The sequence below is a fragment of the Molothrus ater genome, chromosome 4, assembly GCF_012460135.2.
Source record: "Molothrus ater isolate BHLD 08-10-18 breed brown headed cowbird chromosome 4, BPBGC_Mater_1.1, whole genome shotgun sequence".
In the NCBI taxonomy this organism is placed as follows: Eukaryota; Metazoa; Chordata; class Aves; order Passeriformes; family Icteridae; genus Molothrus; species Molothrus ater.
Window position 1 is genome coordinate 43,207,764 of NC_050481.2, and position 21,284 is coordinate 43,229,047.

The 21,284-nt window shown below is 36.6% G+C and overlaps 1 protein-coding gene across 1 annotated transcript in view; it reads right to left on the reverse strand.

Annotated features, from left to right (window-relative positions):
- Positions 1-1,231: 1,231 nt before the first annotated feature.
- ZDHHC2 (zinc finger DHHC-type palmitoyltransferase 2) overlaps positions 1,232-21,284 on the reverse strand; it is a 35,371-nt gene continuing 15,318 nt past the window's right edge. Inside the window, exons 4-13 of the mRNA XM_036382018.2 lie at positions 20,160-20,280; positions 19,190-19,259; positions 17,584-17,616; positions 12,662-12,782; positions 11,762-11,894; positions 9,758-9,884; positions 9,502-9,594; positions 8,387-8,496; positions 7,826-7,903; positions 1,232-5,058 (exon numbers count right to left, since the gene is read on the reverse strand). Of these exons, the coding sequence (XP_036237911.2) occupies positions 7,863-7,903; positions 8,387-8,496; positions 9,502-9,594; positions 9,758-9,884; positions 11,762-11,894; positions 12,662-12,782; positions 17,584-17,616; positions 19,190-19,259; positions 20,160-20,280 (849 nt within the window). The 3' untranslated portion in view covers positions 1,232-5,058; positions 7,826-7,862. The remainder of the gene's footprint in view (positions 5,059-7,825; positions 7,904-8,386; positions 8,497-9,501; positions 9,595-9,757; positions 9,885-11,761; positions 11,895-12,661; positions 12,783-17,583; positions 17,617-19,189; positions 19,260-20,159; positions 20,281-21,284) is intronic.

The window sequence follows — 21,284 nt, forward strand, 5'->3', positions numbered from 1 at the left end:
TCTGCTTGAGATTAAAGTGATCTAGGAGGAAGGATGTGATCAATGCCTCAAATACAGGATTTTAGAATGACTGAGTTACTGTATTTCAGTGATGAGTGACAACTTAGAGATATGAAGGAATTACCTATCAAGAGTCAACTTAGGTTCTTTATTATTCTCCCTACCAAAATAGTGATTGTACATTTCACATTTAACACTTTCCATCTGGACTTCTAGGGAAGGGAAGGAGAAGAGAGAAAGAAAGATGATACAAAATTGAAAGAAGGAACAATCGAAAAACTGCCGAGGGAATGTGGCAAGGCTTTTCTTAGGTTATGTCAGATGTCACTTGCTCCAAGTTTCATCCCAGAAGGCTGGTGCTTTTCCCATCCTACTACAAGGTCACTGATAAGCAGGTGGTAGATGCAAGTGAAGTAGCAACAGAGACATCCCACCACCCCCACTGCATAGCAGTACATTCTTTCTTTTTAATCTTGTTTTGGATGGGAATGTTTGTGTATGGTTCAATACCACTATTTTTGGAAGGGTTTTAAAAACAGGATGAGCTTGGACCATATACTGCATTTTATGTCTGAAGTGGTAGAGGTGAAAGCTGCTTTCATCTTTACATAACTGTTCCTGCAGCTTTAGAGGTCCCTGCGCCAACAGTCTCACTCCTCTCTGCACAGGAAGTGGATCCAGCATTTTCCTAAGGAGGACTGTTAGGAAAGAGGGGAAAGTCAGGCAGCTTTGAAGAATCTGGCCTGGCAGGGAATGGAGAACCCTCATGAAGCAAAGCTGCACTGTGGTGGCCCTGTGGGTGACAATCCTGTTTAGAAGCTATCTTTCTTGTACCTTTTCATTTCTATAAAGGGTAGGGGATTTAAGACACCCCCACCTCCCTGCCGCCCTTTTTTGGGGAACAAAATTCCACCTTTTTAACTATTAACATTACTCAAAAAGGAGGGCAGCTCTCTCTGCTCTGCCAGCATAAAGTGTTTCACCCATGAAAGACGATAAAAGAACTGGCTCCTTCTCAACCCCTTTCGGTGTCAGTGCGTTGTGAGGTGACGCTTGGAGAAGGGAAGTACACCTACAAAAGTCCAAGACTCCTGGTGAAGGGCTGAGGGGGGACATTTACAGCAGCTGTGTTGCCAGTGAAGCCCTAGTAGGTAGAGATGATGTTGTGCTGTTCAGGTCCACCATCAGTAAAACTGGGAGTACTGTGTCAATGACTGCTACGGCCATGGCATGCTGAACATGAAGCATTTATTTATGTGAGCAACACATTAACACGTGGCAAAGTTATACACTAAATTTATGTAGAAATATATTTCCCCCCACCTCTCCACACACCTGTCAACTGAACCAGGGGAAGAGCTCTCAGTTAACTAAAAAATCAATTGAAGAAAATAAAACAGATAGGAAGTGTTTTAGTAATTTTCTTTTGTGCATTCTTCAAATGGTAAGGAATCATCAAATAAAATAATAAATACAGAGAATATTAACATGCCTTTCCTTACATATTCAGATGTTTCTTTTAAGGGAAATTAGGTTTCAGTCCAAATATTGATGAAAAACAGCTACAGCATTCCACACACTGAAACAAGCTTGTTTCCTTTCTGGAGTGTCCCTCACAAGAGATACTCAAGAACCACCTGTATTTCATACTGTGCAATGTGCTCTAGGATGATCCTGCTTGAGCAGGAACCAGATAACCCCAGTGGTGGTCCCTTCCAACCTTTACCCCTCTGTGATTTTGTGTTTCAGTCATTACCTGCCCAGCCATAGTCTAAGAAAGAACTTTCAGTCTGTAACCTAAACTGGACACTTGTTTTTTCTCTCAAGTTAAAGTATTAAAGTGCATAACAGCAGCTGTATCTTAACTGCTCATATAGATTGTGTTCCATTTTCTTAACAAAAATAATTCTCTGTGAAGACTTCGAGTACTCCATCACCAGTACATCTACTGATATAGAGTATGCATGGACTACTTCTGGTGCAGATGTTTTGGATTTGTTCTAGCCTACAAATAAAAGACATTTTTTATACATGTAGGGAACTATGCTTCATATGACTGTTTACATATATACAAAATAAATTTAACTTTGCTGTCATTTGGGACTCAGGCCCATCTGAGGAGTCTGCAGAACTCATCTAGTTTCCACTACAGCTTGAAATGCACCAGACAAATACCTCTAGACAAATATCAGGGATATTATTTTCTTTTTAGCAAAAAAGTAGATTAGTAACTGTACAGTAGGTAAAAAGCACTCCTTAAAAAAAATACAGACATTACACAAAAGGCTGTAGTAAAGTGCCTAGCAAGAATATAAAGGACAGGAGAATCAGTGTATGCAGACAAACAACATTGCATCCTTGCTACCCTGACTTCTTCACAAATTCTCCTGCATGCATTGTAACACTGACAATGGTCAGTATGTCAAAAAGAGAATTTTCATTTTGTTATAGAAAGTATTAGAGAGTTTAAAGCCAAGAGTACAGTCATATCATCAGAAATTATACTTTGGAGCATGATTGACTCGATTTTGTCCATACTCTACACAGTGAGAACTGCCAGGAACCCTCAAAGCCTGCTGACAGTGCTCTTCATGGAGACACAGCTCATGCCATAGCTACATCCAGAGAGCAGATGTAGCTACAGCCCCCTGGCTCAGACCTGCTCAATGTTTACATCTGAGCTACCATCCTTGCCCTTTCTCCTCCCTTCATCGGTGTCTGTTTCCCATGTCTCCATCAGTTTTCTGTGAGGGGGACAGCCTCTGGCTGCAACAAAACTGCAGATTATTCAGGGCTATTGTGCTTTCCAAGTGTGACTTCTGAGACATGGAGAAGCCAGGCATTTCTTGATCCCTTATCCCTGTCCTTTCTCTACATGGATCCCCAGCCTTACTGAGAGATCTCAGAGCCCTGGACACAGAGAAACCAACATTAGAGAGATCCATTTCCATGATGTGTTTTGCTTGGGGAGGAAATCTTTTGTCTTTACATAAAAATATGGTGCAAGACACACTGAAGCTGAATTTCAACTTTCTACTCTGTATTTTTAAATGCATGCTCCATGACAAACCACCCTGTGACTAACTGCATAAAAAACAAGACTCTACAGATAGAGAACCTGAAGTGTTAAAAAATATATTTTCCCTCTCCCCCTTATCCCTTGACAAGTTCGCCTTTAAACAAACACGAATATGAGGTAAGCTGACAGAACAACACTGAATAAAGAGCTGCAAAAAATCTTTTGGTAACTAGATCTCTGCAGGCATAATGTAAACTGTATGCTACCTTCATGCTAGTTTAAAAAAGGTGTTCTACATCAAGGGATCCACACTCTGGCACTTCTGGCAATAAACAGATGTTTTCAGGCTGGTAAAATTTTTAGATTTAAAAGAAAAAAAAGTAAAATAAATACATTTTCCCTCACTAGAGAAAAAAAAAAAGCCACATTTTGCTACACCAGCTATCACCTAAGTTGCAAACCCAAGAAAGACAAATTCTGAAGTTACCTGCTGGTAGGAGAGTTAATGATAGTATCTTTTGCTTTCAGAATTATATCACTTAGTCTTGCTGCCAGTTTCCTAAACAAATGACTGGCATCTTTACACTGTGAACCAACCCACTAAGTAGTTCAGGTTTGATAATAGAAGTACTTTCCTGTTTCAACCAAACTCAGCATAGTCTGAGGTTTCCACCTTTCTTTTTTTGACTTGTCTTTTGATCTAGCCCCTTAGAAAGCATAACTAAGTTCCTCCTAAAGTTGTTTTCAGAATAGAAATTTGCACTTAAATGTAAACGCTGATACCATAAATGTAGTGTATACAAAAGGCACAAGACAATTAGATTTGTGTTGCTGAAACTTCCTTGACTTTGAAAGCCAAAAATGCCTCTTTTATTCTAGTCAGTAAACTCTGATCCTAAGAAAGCTGCTAGCTCCTAACTTAATTAAATGGGATTTCCTATGTGCAGCAGCTTGGCTTTTTGGTATTGCATCAAAAGTCCATTGTCCTGTAAATGCAAATATCATAAGTAATAACAGTAAGTCACCTTGACTGCACATGGTATTCATCACGTTATGCAGTAAGAAAGGCAGTGTCTTGAAGAAAAAGTGAAAAAAATATCTGAGACAAATATTGATTAATAGGAAATTAGGAGCTTGAAGGACAGTGGCCCTCAGTAACTAACACAGGTTGGTAAAAAGTCTTTTGGATCAAAGTTCAGGGCCAACATTTGCTTCCCAAAGGGGTAAGAGCTCCAAATGGGACGATAAAATCCCATTTCATAGGACTATTCTGTGAAGCTGCCATCAAAATCCCCAGCTGGCCGGTTTCATTTCCATATTACCCCCCTGAACACAGGCTTTTCATTGCATCACTGAGCAGGGGCCCACTGTACCATTCAATTAACCAAAGGATTTTTTTCCCTCTCAACTTTTCCAACTATCTGTAGTGCAGATCTTTGGGAAAATAGAGCTTTTACAATAATGTTTTCCAAAAAATGTTCCAAAAACAGTCAGACACTTCACTTAGGTCTTCTTCAAAAATTGCTTATCAAGGGCTCAAAAGAAAATACAGTCCACCAAGCCACTAAACTATTCCTAATCAACATGGGCTGTTCTCCCAATTCATAAAGCCAGTAGTGCAGAAATTTGATTTTAAAGTCAACTACTTAGAACAATCTGAATGAAAAGGTGAATTTTCAAAACCAAGCCAAGAACATGAACTGATAGTAAGAAGGTCACATTTTTCTTGTGCTGAATACCAAAGTAAAACCAGCCATTGAATTTTTACAATTGTAAACGCAGGCTCTTCTTTTGTACCACTTTCTAGTACTCAATCATCCTTCGCCATTCAAACCCAGTAATTTTAAGTTGAAACATCCTTTATATGGTTCAGAAGTAACATGTTTAGTTTTGTGTTTCAAGCAGTGACATGGAGACAGCTAATCATCTGTCAGTTTGTTTTCTGAGCACATCCATAGAGGAGCAGACAGGAGCAGCTGGCCAACAGGGCTGGTACTTGGAAGAATGCATCTTCCTTCCAACAACAGCTTGTTCTTAAACTGGAACAGAATATTAATCACAAAACACATTATTAGAATCAAAGAATACTTAAAAATGATGTTATTGTAACAAGTTTCATCAACTTGAAGGGGAAAGTGACTAACAGCAGAATAAAAATCCCACCCTGAAGAGGAACCCAGTAAGACTGTTCACAGGTATGTTATTTATCTACTTCAGGATGACAGTGATAAGTACTGACTGCACAGCAAGCAGGCCACCAGTTTATAAAATGAGACGAGCTATTTTTACTTCCAGATACCAACATAATTAAAAAATAATTCTCTATTACATTAGTGTAAACTACATCTGGCACTTTCGGTAATCAGTCCTCTGCTGAAATATGAAGGATTATAGGATACAGGATATTGAACAGATCCTTCAGTGGGACAGAAATTCTAATTCTAACACATTGGCAGGGGCTGCAGGCTGTATTTTTCATATCTAAGATGAAATTACTTGGTTTTTGTGGTGACTTCAGCAGCTCTATTAAAACTATTCTATTCAATCCCTAGGAACAAATATACTTCCTATATTGACAATAATGTAATGAAGTCAAATGTGAAGTAGATAAAAGAAGTTTTTATATACAGGCTCTTATTCCAGCAACTGTATGTGGCATATATGCAGACAGTAATCTATCTTTTTTGTTAATTCTCCAGAAAGTTTTAACTGCCACATAGAAATATCTCAGAGTACAGGTACAACCAATCTGGTGCTTATGCTCATGCCAGAGAATTACCAGTTCCTGTACCCTTCTGAAAGTGCATGAATCCAAGTGAGGCAAAATCAACTTCCAGGAGCCCCTTTATGTGACTTTAGACTTACTCTTTGGAACATAACCTCCTCTGAAAGTAGTCTCTCTTTAAAAAGCCATGTTCCAAAATGGACACCTCCAAAAAGAAAAAAAAAAACCCACCAAACAAAACCCCCAAACCCCACAGAGTGAAGGAATCTGACTGCAAGCACAACTCTTTCTCAGACTGGACTAAAAGAAGAAAATTTAAAAAGAGCACAAGATGTTTATCAAGCTAAACTGATGGGAAAATCCACCCACTTTTAACATATTTAGAACAGTCACAGACTATGTTTGATATTCAGAGTAATCTGAATGACAATATTCCAATAAAATGTACACACTCTTCAAAGAAAAATTAAAGTTTAAAAGCTATTACTTAAGTAAATAAAGTCTTAGAACTTCAGAAAGTAGAACTCCAACCTGATAAAACTAGTTGCAATTAATGGTATTTCTGTAACAATCCAAGAATCTGTTTCTTTAAAGTCTGTCTCCAATATTTTACTCTTGATTAGTGATGACATGTAAGACATTAAATCAACTGAAAGTGAGCAATTTAGTCTTTTCCAGAAGCTATTGTTTTGTTGAAAGAACGGATGGATTAAACAGTGCAGAAATGCAATGTTTTACATTTTGAACAAAGGGTTAGAAATGAGGGGTTTATATTCTATTAAAATATCATCCAGAGAGCAGTGAAAATTGCAGACACTGTCTGAGTTTTCTTCACTCATCTCTTTAACTCTGTTCATCTGACACCCACATTTTCAACACCTCTAACACTTCACATCATCATCAAGTTTGCAGATGTACCTATATCTGGAACTGTGTCTTCATCACTGAACACAAAACCAGAATGTAAGGGCCAAGAGGTTTTGAAATTTCTCTCATGAACCAAACTGAACTTTTGGGAACTCTTTGGTACAAGCTATGGGTCCATCTGTTGCTATCTGCACACTTACTAGCTTTATAATCTGCCTTGACAGTGCAACACCATTCCTAATGGGTCTAGTAACAATCACTGCAGTTCCCTGATGACTTTCCATGCCTTTCATTTCTTCCATGAGGGACCATGAGCAACCTCACTGCCATGACAGCATGTCCAAGAGTCACACCACACATAACTAAAGGACTTTCACTTGAGATGCTTTTTCGGGATGACTGAAAAGGTCCTTCCAACAGCAGGGAAGAAATGACCTTGCTGGAACAGCTCCTCCACATCAATTATTTGGTATGCAAAAATTCTTAGGGTTGGAGTCAAACTTTTTATACAGTTTTAAATACAAAATAATTTAATTCCATAAGTTTGGTGGAGTTAGCTATATTCAAGTACTAGAGTGAATGTGATGATTGTGTGCATTCTCCACAACCCAGGGTAAATGTCAGCTCCTGTTATGTACCTAACAGAATTTACTGCTGCTTCTCAAGTCTGTGTTGCAAGATATTAATGCAAGAAAATATCAGCTGTGTTTTTACTATTAAATAGGATGCAGTTCAGTCAGTACCTGACTCAGCAAGACACTAATAGCTTATATATTAGACTAAATCCTTTTTGCTTCATCATTTGATAGACTTTTACCTGTTTTAGCAGACAAAGCTATGATCCTTGCATGCAGTCTTAAGAACCAGCCTAATTTTCAAACTTAGCATTACAAATATTGGCTGAACAGCTTGAATACTCACAATTCTCTGTATCTTTCTAAATAAAGGGAATAATAATAATAAAAATAATAATATTTTATTGGACTATTACCTAAAAAGCAATGAGTATTAAGATCAAACTAATTTGCAAACATTACACATCAAGAAATAGGAGTTTAAAGTTTTAGCTTAAAACTATGAATTCATGTGCTACTACATGTGGTAAAAAATTAATTGAAGAAAACAGGAAGTATTTTAGTAATTTTCTTTTGTGCATTCTTCAAATGGTAAGGAATCATCAAATAAAATAATAAATACATAGAATATTAACATACCTTTCCTTACATATTCAGATGGTTCTTTTAAGGGAAATTAGGTTTCATTTTCCATGGTTAATGCAGGATTGCTCATACCTTAAAAGACAAAAAATAGTATTCCCACAGGAAAAGGTCTCATTTCAAGATTTCATTATTTCAGCAAATTTATTTCATTTCATTATTTCAGCAAATAATACAACCATGTATTAACAATCATTTTAATGTCATTACTCTATTACCAAGTCAAGTCCTGCCCCATATCTATTATATAGCTTGTCACTAGCTGCAAATAGGTGTCACCTCTTTTATAAGAAAGTTGTTGTCAAAGGTGCTATCAGGCCTATATTAAAAAATAATTAGCACCTACTGGTAACAGTGTTCTAATGTCCCTTGGTCAGGTTTAAGTGGGAAAGGCACAGCAGCTTTACACATGGAACTTCCTACTAGCTTATATTGTTAAAAAAGCTTCATAAATTTTGGTTCATGAATACAAACCATGTGACTGCGGCCATTATTACAATATATCCTCCAAAAGAGTTTACACAACACAGATCATTGCAGCATAAGTCAACTCCTTACCAACTTTGCCCTTGTCAGCCTTTGCAGCAGTTTCTGGCCAAGATGGTGCATCTGTAAGTAGGTGGCTCTGGGAATCACGCAAGGGCTTTGCAGGAAACAGATGGTTCTCACTGTAGCACCAATAAAAAGAACATTAGTGAATTGCAGTAATTTTTCATCTTTTTACTACACATTACAAACCGTTTGTCATACACAGTATTTTCCTTACCTCACCTTGCTTCTTGTCTGATGAATCACTACTTTTTTATCATTATATACATTACACTGTGGTTGTCACAAGTGCAAGCACAATCTAAAAAGCACAGGGATTTTTAATTTGACAGATATTTTATATTAATACATGTACTTCAGCCCCAAATGCAATCTTACCTATATTCTTCTTCACTACAACAAACCTGACATGATAAATAGTGGAGAGAACATCTCCAAAATCTCTTTCCTAACGTAAGCTACAGAATGCTGGGGTAAGATAAAACATCAAGCTGAAATGTCATATAATTCTTTTATGAATAAAAGATTGTCAGTATGATTCCATTATCATTTCTTAGCCTCATATTCACTGTACTTATCAAACATTTCAAAAAGGATGCAATATGAATTTATTCAAAGGAGAATACGCATACTTTTCACGCTTTAAAGAAGTCATGTCCATTAATGATAAGAATTAATAAAACATGTTCTATTATCAATAGAAACAACACTTAATATTCAGCTTCCTGTGCTTTGGCCCAAGTGCCATTAGGGATGATTCCCTTATATGGAGCAGCTTTCACCAGACAAGAAAAAGCAGGCATCCCTCAAAAGCCATGCAAGGCAGTGGATTTGTATCACAGGCAGTGTGAGTAACCATATGTATGTATGCATAAAGAATACTGCTGATACTGATTGTTAGGCAGGTGTGAAAAATTCAGGTCCTGGGATGTCACTGAGCAGAGAAAAAGCACATCAGGGGAAAAATTCACCCCGCCTCATTTCCATAAATTTAAGTATAAATCTGAGGAATACCTGATTTACAGCTTAACTGTTAAAGTATGACTTGGATTTATTAAAAGGATAGTCTTCATTTGCTTACCACTTTTAAGTATATTATGAAATGGGTAACAAAAGCAGATTACCTTTTGGATGTTGAATTAAGTCCACCAGGTGTGGAAGCTTGCTCAGGATCCTGATTAACAAGGCAAGTTGGAAAGGAGCAACCATCCCCTAAACTGAAAAATTCAAACTGGTGTCACATGTACAAAAAACTCTCAACTTTGAAGAAGTTTATTTATTTATTACTATATATTATTTCAAAAAGCTAACCATTCCCCAAATGCTTTGGATCCTGATCATTTAACAGTTTAAATAAATTAAGCATTAGGAGCAGCATACCTTGAAAACACAGGCAGCAACCAGTATTTCTTCTCATCACCAAACACCTGCCGTAGGTTTTTGCTGAAGCCCAGGCTAAAGCCATTCTTATCTGTTCTGTGACGAAATATGGGAGCTCTGAAGACCTCTTAAAAGAAAAAGATTAATTAGACCTCTTTGCAGGTTACTCCCCAGCAGTACTTAGGCAATTGCACTGCCATTCATCCAAGAGGAAATACTGCCCAAATGACTGAGAAAGGGAGTGAGAGCACTCTTGGAAGCCAAAGTCAATGAGTGCTACACAGGCACTGTGTGTGTGGAGCAATTCCAGTGGCTGAGAAGGGTGGAAGTCCCTTTCACCCTCCTCCCTCATCAAGGCAAGGAAGAGTGAGGAACTCCGTTTTTAAGCAGGCATTATAAGTTTATATGAATATTTCAGTCTGTGAATATACCACAGACAGTGTTCAAGAAAGAAAAAACCTAAACAAAGGGATTCTTACAGTAAAAGTAATGAAAAAGGAGAGAAAGTTAACCTATTTTAGTAGTAAGACTAGCTTTACACACACACTGGGGTATGAAAATACTGTGTGTTTTTACCACTGCATAAAGAAACGTCTTTGCTCATAGACCCAGATTATTCCCCCCGGCCATCCAACCTAAATTTCTGGAGAAGAGAGCTAAATATAGCTTCAAGTGTTGCAAAGTGCCTGAAGCAGAAAATTCATTCACTTTTCACCAAGTGACTGATAGCCATTTAATTCCCTTAATTGGCTATACATAGCAGGCAAGCTCTGTCCTGATGTCCTGACAGTACAGCTCCACAAACCATGTCAGAACCATGCTGAGACTGTCCTTCTGCAGTCAAACTTAGCCAAGAACTGCTGGAAATGACCTTCCACATGTAGTGTGCATTAATTACAATGGGTTTTAAAGAAGGGGGAAGGGAAAATCGGGGCATCCTTTTAGATGCCCATATTAGGCTAGGAAAAGAACTCCCAGGAGGATTTAAGCACAGTCACACTTAAAGCTATCATGGCTTCATTACCAAATTACTGCCTTTTTAAGGCTTCATATATTGAGCAATTTCCTAAGCTAAAATTGGAAGAAACACCCAGATCTTTTTGAGTAACTTAGGTATGCAGGAAACATGTTATATTACCAGTATGGGATTCCATTTGTTTTGAAAACACAAAATGTTGAATTAGAAGTGTAATGTGTTATGATTACGTCTGAACAAATTTTTTGCACTAAAAGACCATTTTATAAACAGAACACTAATTTATTTCCATTCAAATAAACATCTTTAATAAAACTTTTCTCTACTTATACCTAGGTAGAAATTAATACCAGCAAAAAATTGTTGAAAGTCAATGATTTGTTAGAATACTGAAGAAACTCAAAAATCCTACAGGAAATCTTGAAGAAACAAGCTTTCTTCCATTGATACAGATATCTATTTTCAAAGTTTTCCATTAATCACCAAAATCATCATTAACAAATCCGAAAACAGGAAAAACCAGGTCAATTCATTAGCCTACTTTAAATCAGCTTACATCAGCAGGAAAGCATTTAGAGATTTAGACATTTTAAGGACTATATTGCAAACTGGCATTATTACAGTCCAGCATGCAGTAGAGAACAGGCACTGAAGTATTCTGGACTTTATTTATTAAGTTTTACATGTGTATTCAAGCATTACGTGTGCAAGCACGTAGTAGTCCATCTAACATTTATTAGGAATTTATCTTGATTTTATTTAAATTTTTTTAGTTTATTCCATTTCTGTTAACAAACTGTGGGTGGAAAGCAGTGAGAGGAATAATGTTAAGTTTACTAATAAAATTGGCCCTTTGGGGCAAGAGAAAGAGTCAAAATTTCCATGGAACAGAAGAACTTGGGAGTCTTCTAACCAAGATGCAAGGAACCAGTGTAGAATTTCCCACTTCCTCCATTACACCCATGCATATAAGATACATTTATTATTTATTTTTTGCTGTCAAACACAGTAGCATTAAATCTACTTACCTAACGTAGATTTATTCTTGCTGACAAGCCAACAGTGATACCCAAAGAGAGAAGACAAACTGACAGAAAACATAGCTGCAGCAAAGAATAAAAACATGATGTGGAACTTGGCTTGAGTATCAGGAAGGCCATTCTGAAAATTAAAAAAAAAAAAGCCATTAGAATTGGGGAAATAGCTATTTCATTTGATTATTAATAATCCCCTATTCAGCCAAATCAAATTCAGCACACAGACAAATACACTACACAACAAGAATATCAATAAATGCATCATATACCTTCTGTGTACAGACAGCCATGCACTTAGGTTGGTGACAGCATCTAAGTTAAAGGAACAGGCCCTTTCTTGGGAAATGATAAATACTGAGAGCAAGAATCTGAAATTCAGATCTGAACTTTGAATTGTCTTTTAGAGAAGAATGATTTGAAAAAAATGAAGGCTATAATTGCACATATAGGCGATACTTTTGTACATGACATTAGGAGATACTAGCTTACAATGCAATTCCTTGGAATCACAGAATGCCTTGGCTTGGAAGGCATCTTAACAATCATTTAGTTCCCAATGCCCCACATTGGACAGGGGCACCTTCAGCTGGACCAGGTTCCTCAAAGCCTCATCCAAGCTGGTCTGGAACACTTCCAGGAATAAGGAATCAATAACTCCTCTGGGCAACCTGCTCCAGTGCCTCACCACCCTCACAGTAAAGAATTTCTTTGTAATACCTAATCAATATCTGCCCTCTTTCAGCTTAAAGCCATTTCTCCTGGTCCTATCACTACATGTCCTTGTAAAAATGTCTCTCTTTAGCTTTTCTGTAGGTCCCCTTAGGATCTTAGATTTCTTGCACTGCAGTAACTCCACACACTTAAAGACAGCATGTAAATCAGAGTACTTACTGTCCAAAACTTGATAAAATACTGCAAATCTGTTGCAGCAATGAAAAGGCAATACAGTAGTGAGTAAGCCAAGAAGAGAAGAAAAAATTTGTAATTGGAGAATCCTACACAGTTGTTCACCCTGATAAAAACAAACATATAAACATGTAAGAATGAAATGTCATCGAAGTTTTCTTTGCTTTCATCCAGTTTAAATGAAACTTATTTACTCCAAAAACATTTATACCAGCATGTAAACCAAGTTTTACTTCCTATCTCTACTGCCTAAAGCTACTGGAAAGGATTAACCTTCAATTTGCAAATTAGTGCAGTAACCCAAATCAAAACACCACCACCACAAACAAAAAAAGCGCCCAAACAACTTTACCAGGTAACACTGCTTTCAACAGTTTACTGAAATGAATTTTTCACTTATGGTATGAAACTTTTTCTCAGCACATCTGATGTAAATGTGATTGCAGTTAAGTTCTTTGTTTTTAGTTTGCAGATAAGTACCCATGTTATACCATTAGGCATACTGTATGTCAACAGGGACAGTAACAAGCCAGGAACTGAAAGTTGACTGAATTTTGTGAGAGTAAAAGCAGTCTCATTTAATCCAGATCTTCCTTCATTAATCGTACTAGATACTTAAAACTTCTCGTACTATAAAACTTCTTAATAAGGATTCTCAAACATAAGAGCATTCATAGGAGATTCCTAAAAATACTTATATTTACATGAAATGCGAGCAATGGAGAAATGCTACACTGGAATAGAAAACATTCTATAGCAGTGGCAACATGATATGGAATAGGACATTAGAAACACATCTAAATGTTAAAATAAATCTCATTTTATCATTTTCACTTATGGGCTTTAAGATCACCTGCCTCCCATTTGCAAAGATTTTTATACATGATAATGAGCAACTAGTATACAATATGATGATGAGGGTGCTTTTAGTACCATAGTAGCTTCCCATTAGAGACAACATACTAAGTATTAGGAATATTAGAGCTCTATTAAACATAAATTGATATTACACCCACCAAATGAAAAAATATTGGAGCACTCCCCATGGGCAGTTTATTGGTAAACTGCTTCCTCTTTTATTTGGTTGCATTGAGAAGCTAATCAAAATTATCTTTGCACTAACCTTGACATAATCTTCATATGAGTTTAAAAAAACCTAACTGATACTGTCAATTCAATTGGCTGCCAAAAAGATCAGCCAATTAAGTGAAGACTATATCCATAAAGATACTTGTGCATGGATAAATAATTCTTTAAAAAAAAAAAAAAAAAGTTGTGGCAAGGCTCAACTTTAGCTTCCAGAAGTGCAGGACAAGTTACCACAATTGTTCTCTTCTTTAGGGAGATGGTGATGCTAATGACAGAAGACATGCTAATCAGATAAGGGTAAAGTCTTAAAATAAGAAAGAAATTTTCACTGTACCTTACTGTTACCCATTCTCAGGATGGGTAGCAAGTTGGGTCAGTTTGTTCTATGTTTTCTTTAGAGAAAACATAACATCTTGGCTAAATATTAAATTTTGCATTTTCATTTAAAGATGCAGCACTAGCTAAGCATTCATATTAATTACAGTTAAGCAGTCACAATAGATTGTTCTAATTAAAGAAAAAGTAGATATATTTGTAAGCTCCTCATTATTCTTATTGAAAACTAAACATAAAATTCTCCACAGTGAAGTGGGCTTTTTCATTGTATATGTAAAAGTAAGCAATTCCATGATAAACAGCAAGCAATTCAGGTTCAAGTTTTCTATGATAATCCTACTTTCCTTTCAGGATACTTATTTTTGAACTGTTATTACTTAAGACACTGTTTGATGTGAGAAAAGAAATATCAAGTGAAATGTTATTCCACAAAGATTAAATTTCTTGCATCAAAGATAGATTTCTTTCTAACTGTTGTTTTGCAGAATGGCATGTGGCACACGTGTCAAAATAAACTTGCATAAATTATTATGCTCCCTTCAAATCTGACAAGGCCCCAGACTGCAGAGGTCGTACTGGAAAAGAATATTCTTCATCAGAACACTGAAGAGAAGGCAAACAGCAAGGTTTCATAATTGTACTGTTTGAGCATGTAGCATCAAATCTCAGACCTCAAGAACAGTGGTTAGATTTGAAGTCCAACAGTTCTGAGAAAGAGTGAAACTGATAAATATACCAACAACCAGCTGGTATAGTAATGGTATGCTATTGCAGTGAAACATTCAAAGAGTCAGAACAGTCCAGAATAACAATTTGGATTACAGCAATCATTTTAAATGCTCCATTTTCAAGTACAAAAAAGAATATATATCATTCCTGTCTGAGGGGCTAGTTTACTGAAAATGCCAGGCAAAGAAATAATTTACAAGGCACTGAAGATGATGCAATTCAGCTAGCAAAAAACATCACAGAATCCAGGAGATGCTAACTATTTGGATCACTCAAAAGATAAAGGAGAGATGTTTTGAATTATTCCTAAGGTATCCTAAATGCACCTTGTTAGTACTAAGAGTGTTATACACAAACAATATTTTTGGTGATGCCTCAAGCCATTGGATTCCCACCTGCAGGTGCATCTGTATAGAGTGAGGAGCAGCAGCACTAGAAATCCCCAATGCATCACTTAAACCTTTCAGAGTAGTTAGTGGGCAGTTAGCATTGAATGTTTCTGTTTATCACAGCGCTTCCATTAGCGCAGCAGTGACAGCCAAAATAAAGCCTCTCAGAGAGCAGAGGACAGCTGACTTGGGGCTAGGACATGACAACCTCTCATTACCTCTGCCTTCCAATAGGTTATTTTTACCCATCCTCTCTCCAGAAATCCTTCTCCTGGCAGAATATTAAAATTAAATTAGAGAGACAGCTCTCATTGCTCTTTTCCTGCTCTCTGTAAGCATCATGTGAGTTCTTTCCCCCTTCCTTCCCACCCAACTTGCTCCCACCAAAAAATGGCAACATGAAAAGCAAAGCAGAACCTAATGATGTTCAGAGAGGCAAAAGCCCATCCATTATACTGAACTGCACCCTTACTTTTGTTGGCAAGATAGCCATATATTTCCCTAAGAACCTTTGAACATGGGTCTTTACAGGAAACCATAAAGCTTGATCAGCACCTCTGCAGTATTTCAAAACTCTTTCTTCTCTTCCACATAGTTCTTTTTTTTAGGGTGAGCAACGAACTGTGACCATCTGCTCAAATTAGGAAAAAACACACAATAGCTCTTTTTCTAATGCATTTCTGTTAGTTGGAGTACAAAAGGAACACCTCTCCATCAAGAAGCATTACACATCTTTCAATTACCTTCTCTATTTTTATTTTTTGCACCTATTGCTCATTAGATTAAAACCAATGAGCAGTGTAAATACTCTCTCAAACTGGGTATGTTTGTGTTGTTAGATTAAGAAGAGTTCAAACATGTATAGTAAGCAAATGGTACTGAGAGGAAAACAGAATTTTTCTAGAAGTTTCTGCCCTAGTGAAATAACATTCACTGTCCCTTTACACAAAACCTAAGTACTGTTTATAATCTGCTATTTGATACAATGGATTTTTATTTTGAAATTTACATGGAGGACATTTTCATGTATATGTCTTAAGACATAAAAGCACAAAATAATCCCAAAGACACCACAGAGCTTATAAGAAGTGTTTATAATACTGAATAATAATAGTCATATTGAGACTTTTCACAGGTATTTTGTCAGGAATAGCCTGGCAACTGCTTACTGTTTTTCTTAGTTTTGAACAAGGTAGCTATTAAAAAGCTGAAAAAAGGAAATTGTCTTTTTTGTTCTAAGACATTTGTTCCACATTCAAGGGTTTTACCTGTTTGCTTTGTTGTGGCCTTGTCTGTCGTTTTTGTTTGTGGGTTTTTTAAAGAAGCACACTAGTATTACTGAACAACCTCAATTTTCACATGCTGATTATCCCTACAGCACAAAAACTCTACCCTACACTGCTAACTATTTCTTTCAATTGTATCTACCATGTAGATGCAAAATAAGATGAGATGCTTAAAATCAAATTATGGCAGATGCTACAGTCAGGACCAAGAGAAACAGGGGGACCCCAGCACCCCTTCCTGCCCCAGGACAGAGCCTCCTCTGTCCTAGAATTTGGTATAAGAAAGTGTCAAAACAACTGCTTAGAACCATCTACGATTCAGTTTGTCCAACACAGGGGATTCTTCTTTTCTGATCATTTTATATGGTGAAGAACTGCCATGTAACACTCAATCCTCTAAACTTGGACCTTACTAAGCATTTATCTTTAATTATTTCTGTGAGATACACCTGCCAAACTGACATAAAACTAATTATATATCCTTCTATCCACTGGTTCCAAGGGCTGCTAAGAAAAGACAGGAGAACAAAACCACTGTGTGGGCTGACACAGCAGCAAAATGAGGGAGGCAGAGGGGAGAAAGAATCAAAGAAAACAAAGAACCCATAAAACTGAAAGTGCTAACCTGGTGTTTCCAGCAAGCCCACCCCAGCTGGAAGTCCCGGGAGCTTTGGTAAAAGGAACTAGGCACAGCCTTGCCCTTTAGTTTTAAACCTAGGGTAGCACTTCAGCCTTCAATGCAACTAAAGCACATTTACATTCAAACTCAATGAAGAAAAGATGCAATTCTTAAAAGAAGCTCTCACTGATCAGAAGTCTACTTCATCCACACTTCTAAAAAACATAAGAAGGTACCTAACTCAAAGGTCTAAGCAAAATGATATTTGAACTTCCTTCTGTATGTCACAACTAGGAAAAGAAGACATACAGGAAACAATTCCAACAGTTCTGCAAGACCAGTAACCTCACACACACATCTAACTCTAGGAATGCTGAAGCATCATCATCATGGCAGGCCCCATAAAAGTGTATTTTATCAAATCAGAGCATAAGAAAAGAAAACCAATAGTACACTCACCAAGGGCAGTGATGATCCATTTTCAAAATGCATCTTTAAAAAGCCCCAGCAGAATTCCAAGCATCATCAAAAGAAAAAAAAAAGTCAGAAACAAAGTTACATGCAGATTTAAATTATTTACCTACAGATTAGGAATTATCTATATTTACTATGTGTTATGTAATCTATTTAATAAATACACCTATTTAAACTCACGTAATACAGTTTACCCACAAGAGAACTACAGAAATGGCAGATAAGCCAAACAGAAAACATTTGACATGTGAAGAACTTATGATTTAAGAAAATGCAATCTATAGGATTTGGCCAACTTTAGCATTTGGTCCTCAATCTGAATAGGATTTTCAACTACTGTTTTATTGTCAGAGCCTTAGAAACTGGGCTAATTGAATTACTGTGTAGTGATACATCTAAATATATTTCCAAGAACATGGACTGTTTTTTTAGAAATAAATACATTTTTCTATGCAAATATAAAGGGTTTCTAAGAGATTACCTTATATGAAAAATCCCAAACACTTTTGCAATTAATCACTCTCCATCAATAAAATGTTAGCAAGAAAATCAGATATGATTGAAATGAGCAAATTTTGGTAAGGTAAGGACAAAATAAAGGTATTTTTCAAAATATGTTAACTAATTGCACTCTGCAAATTTCACTCACATTTTGTGGATAACAAGGCACCTCTTTTCTTCACTAGAAGCACACATGACTATGTTCCTATCTCACACTGCAACCACCATTCCAAACAACACAACCAAGATGCTCTTCCTGCCTCAACTCTGCTTCTCTTTCAGTGCCTTGCTGCTTTCCTGGACAAAGCAATGTCTTCTCCCCCTCACCATTGTTGTTGTAGCTGAAGAGTATTTGGAACGGCCTTAAACCTAAGCATAAACCTCCCTTGGAAGAAATGTCTTCTCTCAAAACTAGAAATATAAAGCACAGGGGCCAGAGTGAAGAAACACAGAGACATCCAAACTAACTGGAGAAGGGTCAGAGAGAACAGCCAAAAGAAAGATTAAATTAGAAGGCAATCAGACTTCTGGAGAGTATGGATATGAACTTCCTTTTGTAGGAGACAAACAAGAACTTAATTTTATGGCTTTAGTTAGAAGTGGGAAAATTCTTAGCTGTTTCTTTCTTTAAACAAAAGTAACCTGCAAGTTATCAGTAAAAAATAGGATTTTAAGTGTATTACCTCAGGTAAGATGTAAGTGACATCATGATTAGATTGAGATGGGTAGTGATGCTTATTCAGATTCTAACAAAAGAAGCACATCTTTTTAATCAGCTATTTTTGGTTACACTCTTAAGGAAAATTCTTTATTAATATGTATAATTTTAAACCATTATGTAAAGAATGTGTAAGACCATGTAATCTATGGCATCAAGGGAGTCATGAAACGAATCAGACTAAGCTACAGACTTCCTTAGAAATAAGTAAATGAAAAAAAAATCTAAAAAAAGAAAATCTAAGGGGGGAAAAGTGTATCTGCCAAAATATTAAGCCTGAAAAATCTACTCATAAAAAATAAAAGCTTCTATGCTAAAAAAAAAATAAAAATTGATTAATTCAGAAAATCACTTATTTAGGGATATTCTTACTTGTCGCATACTGAACAGTGATGGCAGCGATCTGGTTTTACAAGATGGCATCTGTCACAGTATCTGATTGCTAAAGAAAAAAGTTCCAAGATTAGATTTCAATGTAAATTTACACATTTTGATCTCTGAATTCTGTGCAAAAGTGAATACTATCAGCCAGCCCAGCAGAACCCCCGGGAAAGCCTTTCAGCATGATCAGAAGCAGTTGCAAATACCAAAGCATTCTTGCAATGCTGATTCTATCAGGCTGAACCCAAAAAGCTCTGTTTTTGCCATCTCTGCTAATCATACTAATCTTTTTTTTTTTTTTCCCAAGCCTTATAACTCTGCAAAACAACCAACCAACAAAACCCACAAAACCCTCACTAGACTGGAAAAATATCAAAGACCTTTCAACAATATAGCTATTTTATAGCTATTATTCTAACAGCTTTAATTTATTATGTGAGATTATCTCTTTGATTTGCTTAGCTAGGCAGCATTCAAAAACTGACAATATGAGTAGGGCATCTCAGTAGATTAACTTTTAGTTTGGAAGATCTTTTGTTCTTGCAGCTGAATGACCAACAAGTAAAACAGTAACAGTTTCTTACTGTGATCTATTTAGCTAAGTATGACATGCAGAAAGTGATTCTGTTTTTATTATTTTTTAACCTATAATAAAAGAAATGTACACAGTAATGAATGCTACATCCTCTTCTGCAGCTTGTTAGTAGCACAAGCTATTTGTCAATATCAATTGAAAATAAAAGCAAGGCACTGTCAATCCACTTTAAAATCTGAAACTGTATGCTGCAATTTACTTCCCAACAATCTTTATACACTGAATAAAGTTCTGGAACCACTCTGTTATTTTATGGAATATGGAAAACTCTTCCCTTCAATCCAAACCCTTGAAAATTCTTTGTTAATTAGTTTAAGTAGTCCATCAAGACCCCTGCCTTTGTTAGTGTCCTGAACAGCTATTTACCTCCCGACATTGTCCGTGTATAGATAGGAAGATCCTTGGCTGCTCGTCTTAATACTTCTTGCTGGGATTCACCTCTAGGCTCCCTCTCTAGGGACTCCTTGTCTGAATATGATAGATGGAACTGGAATAATTTTTAAAATCAAAGAAATATTAGAAAATTCCAAGTTAAATATGTAACTGTAGATGTGTAAAGAGGAATAAATATTCGTTATATAAAGATGGATTAGCAACATGTACAGGGTATTACAGCAAATAACCCAGTGTTCCCACGGCAGCTAATTCATTTTATGGCAGCTGAAGACAAAATTAAAAACCCTTCTGATTTGGTATAGAGGCAATGCTGAACGCTTCCAGAAGTATTAAGCAACATTCTTCAAGAGAAAGATCAAGAGCTTATCATTCCTCTGAAATTCCTCAATTTACTTCTGTAATGCCAAATATTAACTAGTGAATATAATGTAGGGATGTCAGTGTTTAACTAAAGGAAAATACGCTACTAGTAATAGCAGAAAAGACAGCTTTATTTCTCTCCTGGTGTCTGGCATTTTCCCTTTTATTCTTTGTCACTGCTGTTCTCTTCATGCAGGTGTTAGGATGTGTTTTCAGTTTCGAGACTGGCTGAGAGAAGGAAGAGATGGGTCTTGTATAGTAAAATAATCATATCTTGAATATCTGCCTGAATAAAATGGCAGCTTCTGTCACTGCCCAAAACAATAACAAACATGGCTCTAGAAAGTGCTGAAAAGGTAAAAATTACTGAAAGAGATGCTTAGTATACATGAAATACTACAAATTTCTTAAACACCAAAGTCCTCTGCAACACGGCAAGGTAGCCAGCTTTGTCACTGTAGCTTCTAGAAACAGGCAGAAGTCTTTAGCATCTCTATCAGAGAAGAGCATACAAAATCACCTTTGAAAAGAAGTCCACATTTGGCAGGAAGAGCTGTCTCTATCCTGTGCCAGAAACAGAAGCTCTCTGCATAGTATTTATGTTTACAGGAAGGCTAGTCATTACAATAATATTGATTTTTCTTTCCTAAAAAAAAAGTGATGCATGCAAAAATAAGAGAGCAGACAGAAACATGCAGTTAGGAGCCTATTCTCACTTCCATGGAGAAGGCACCA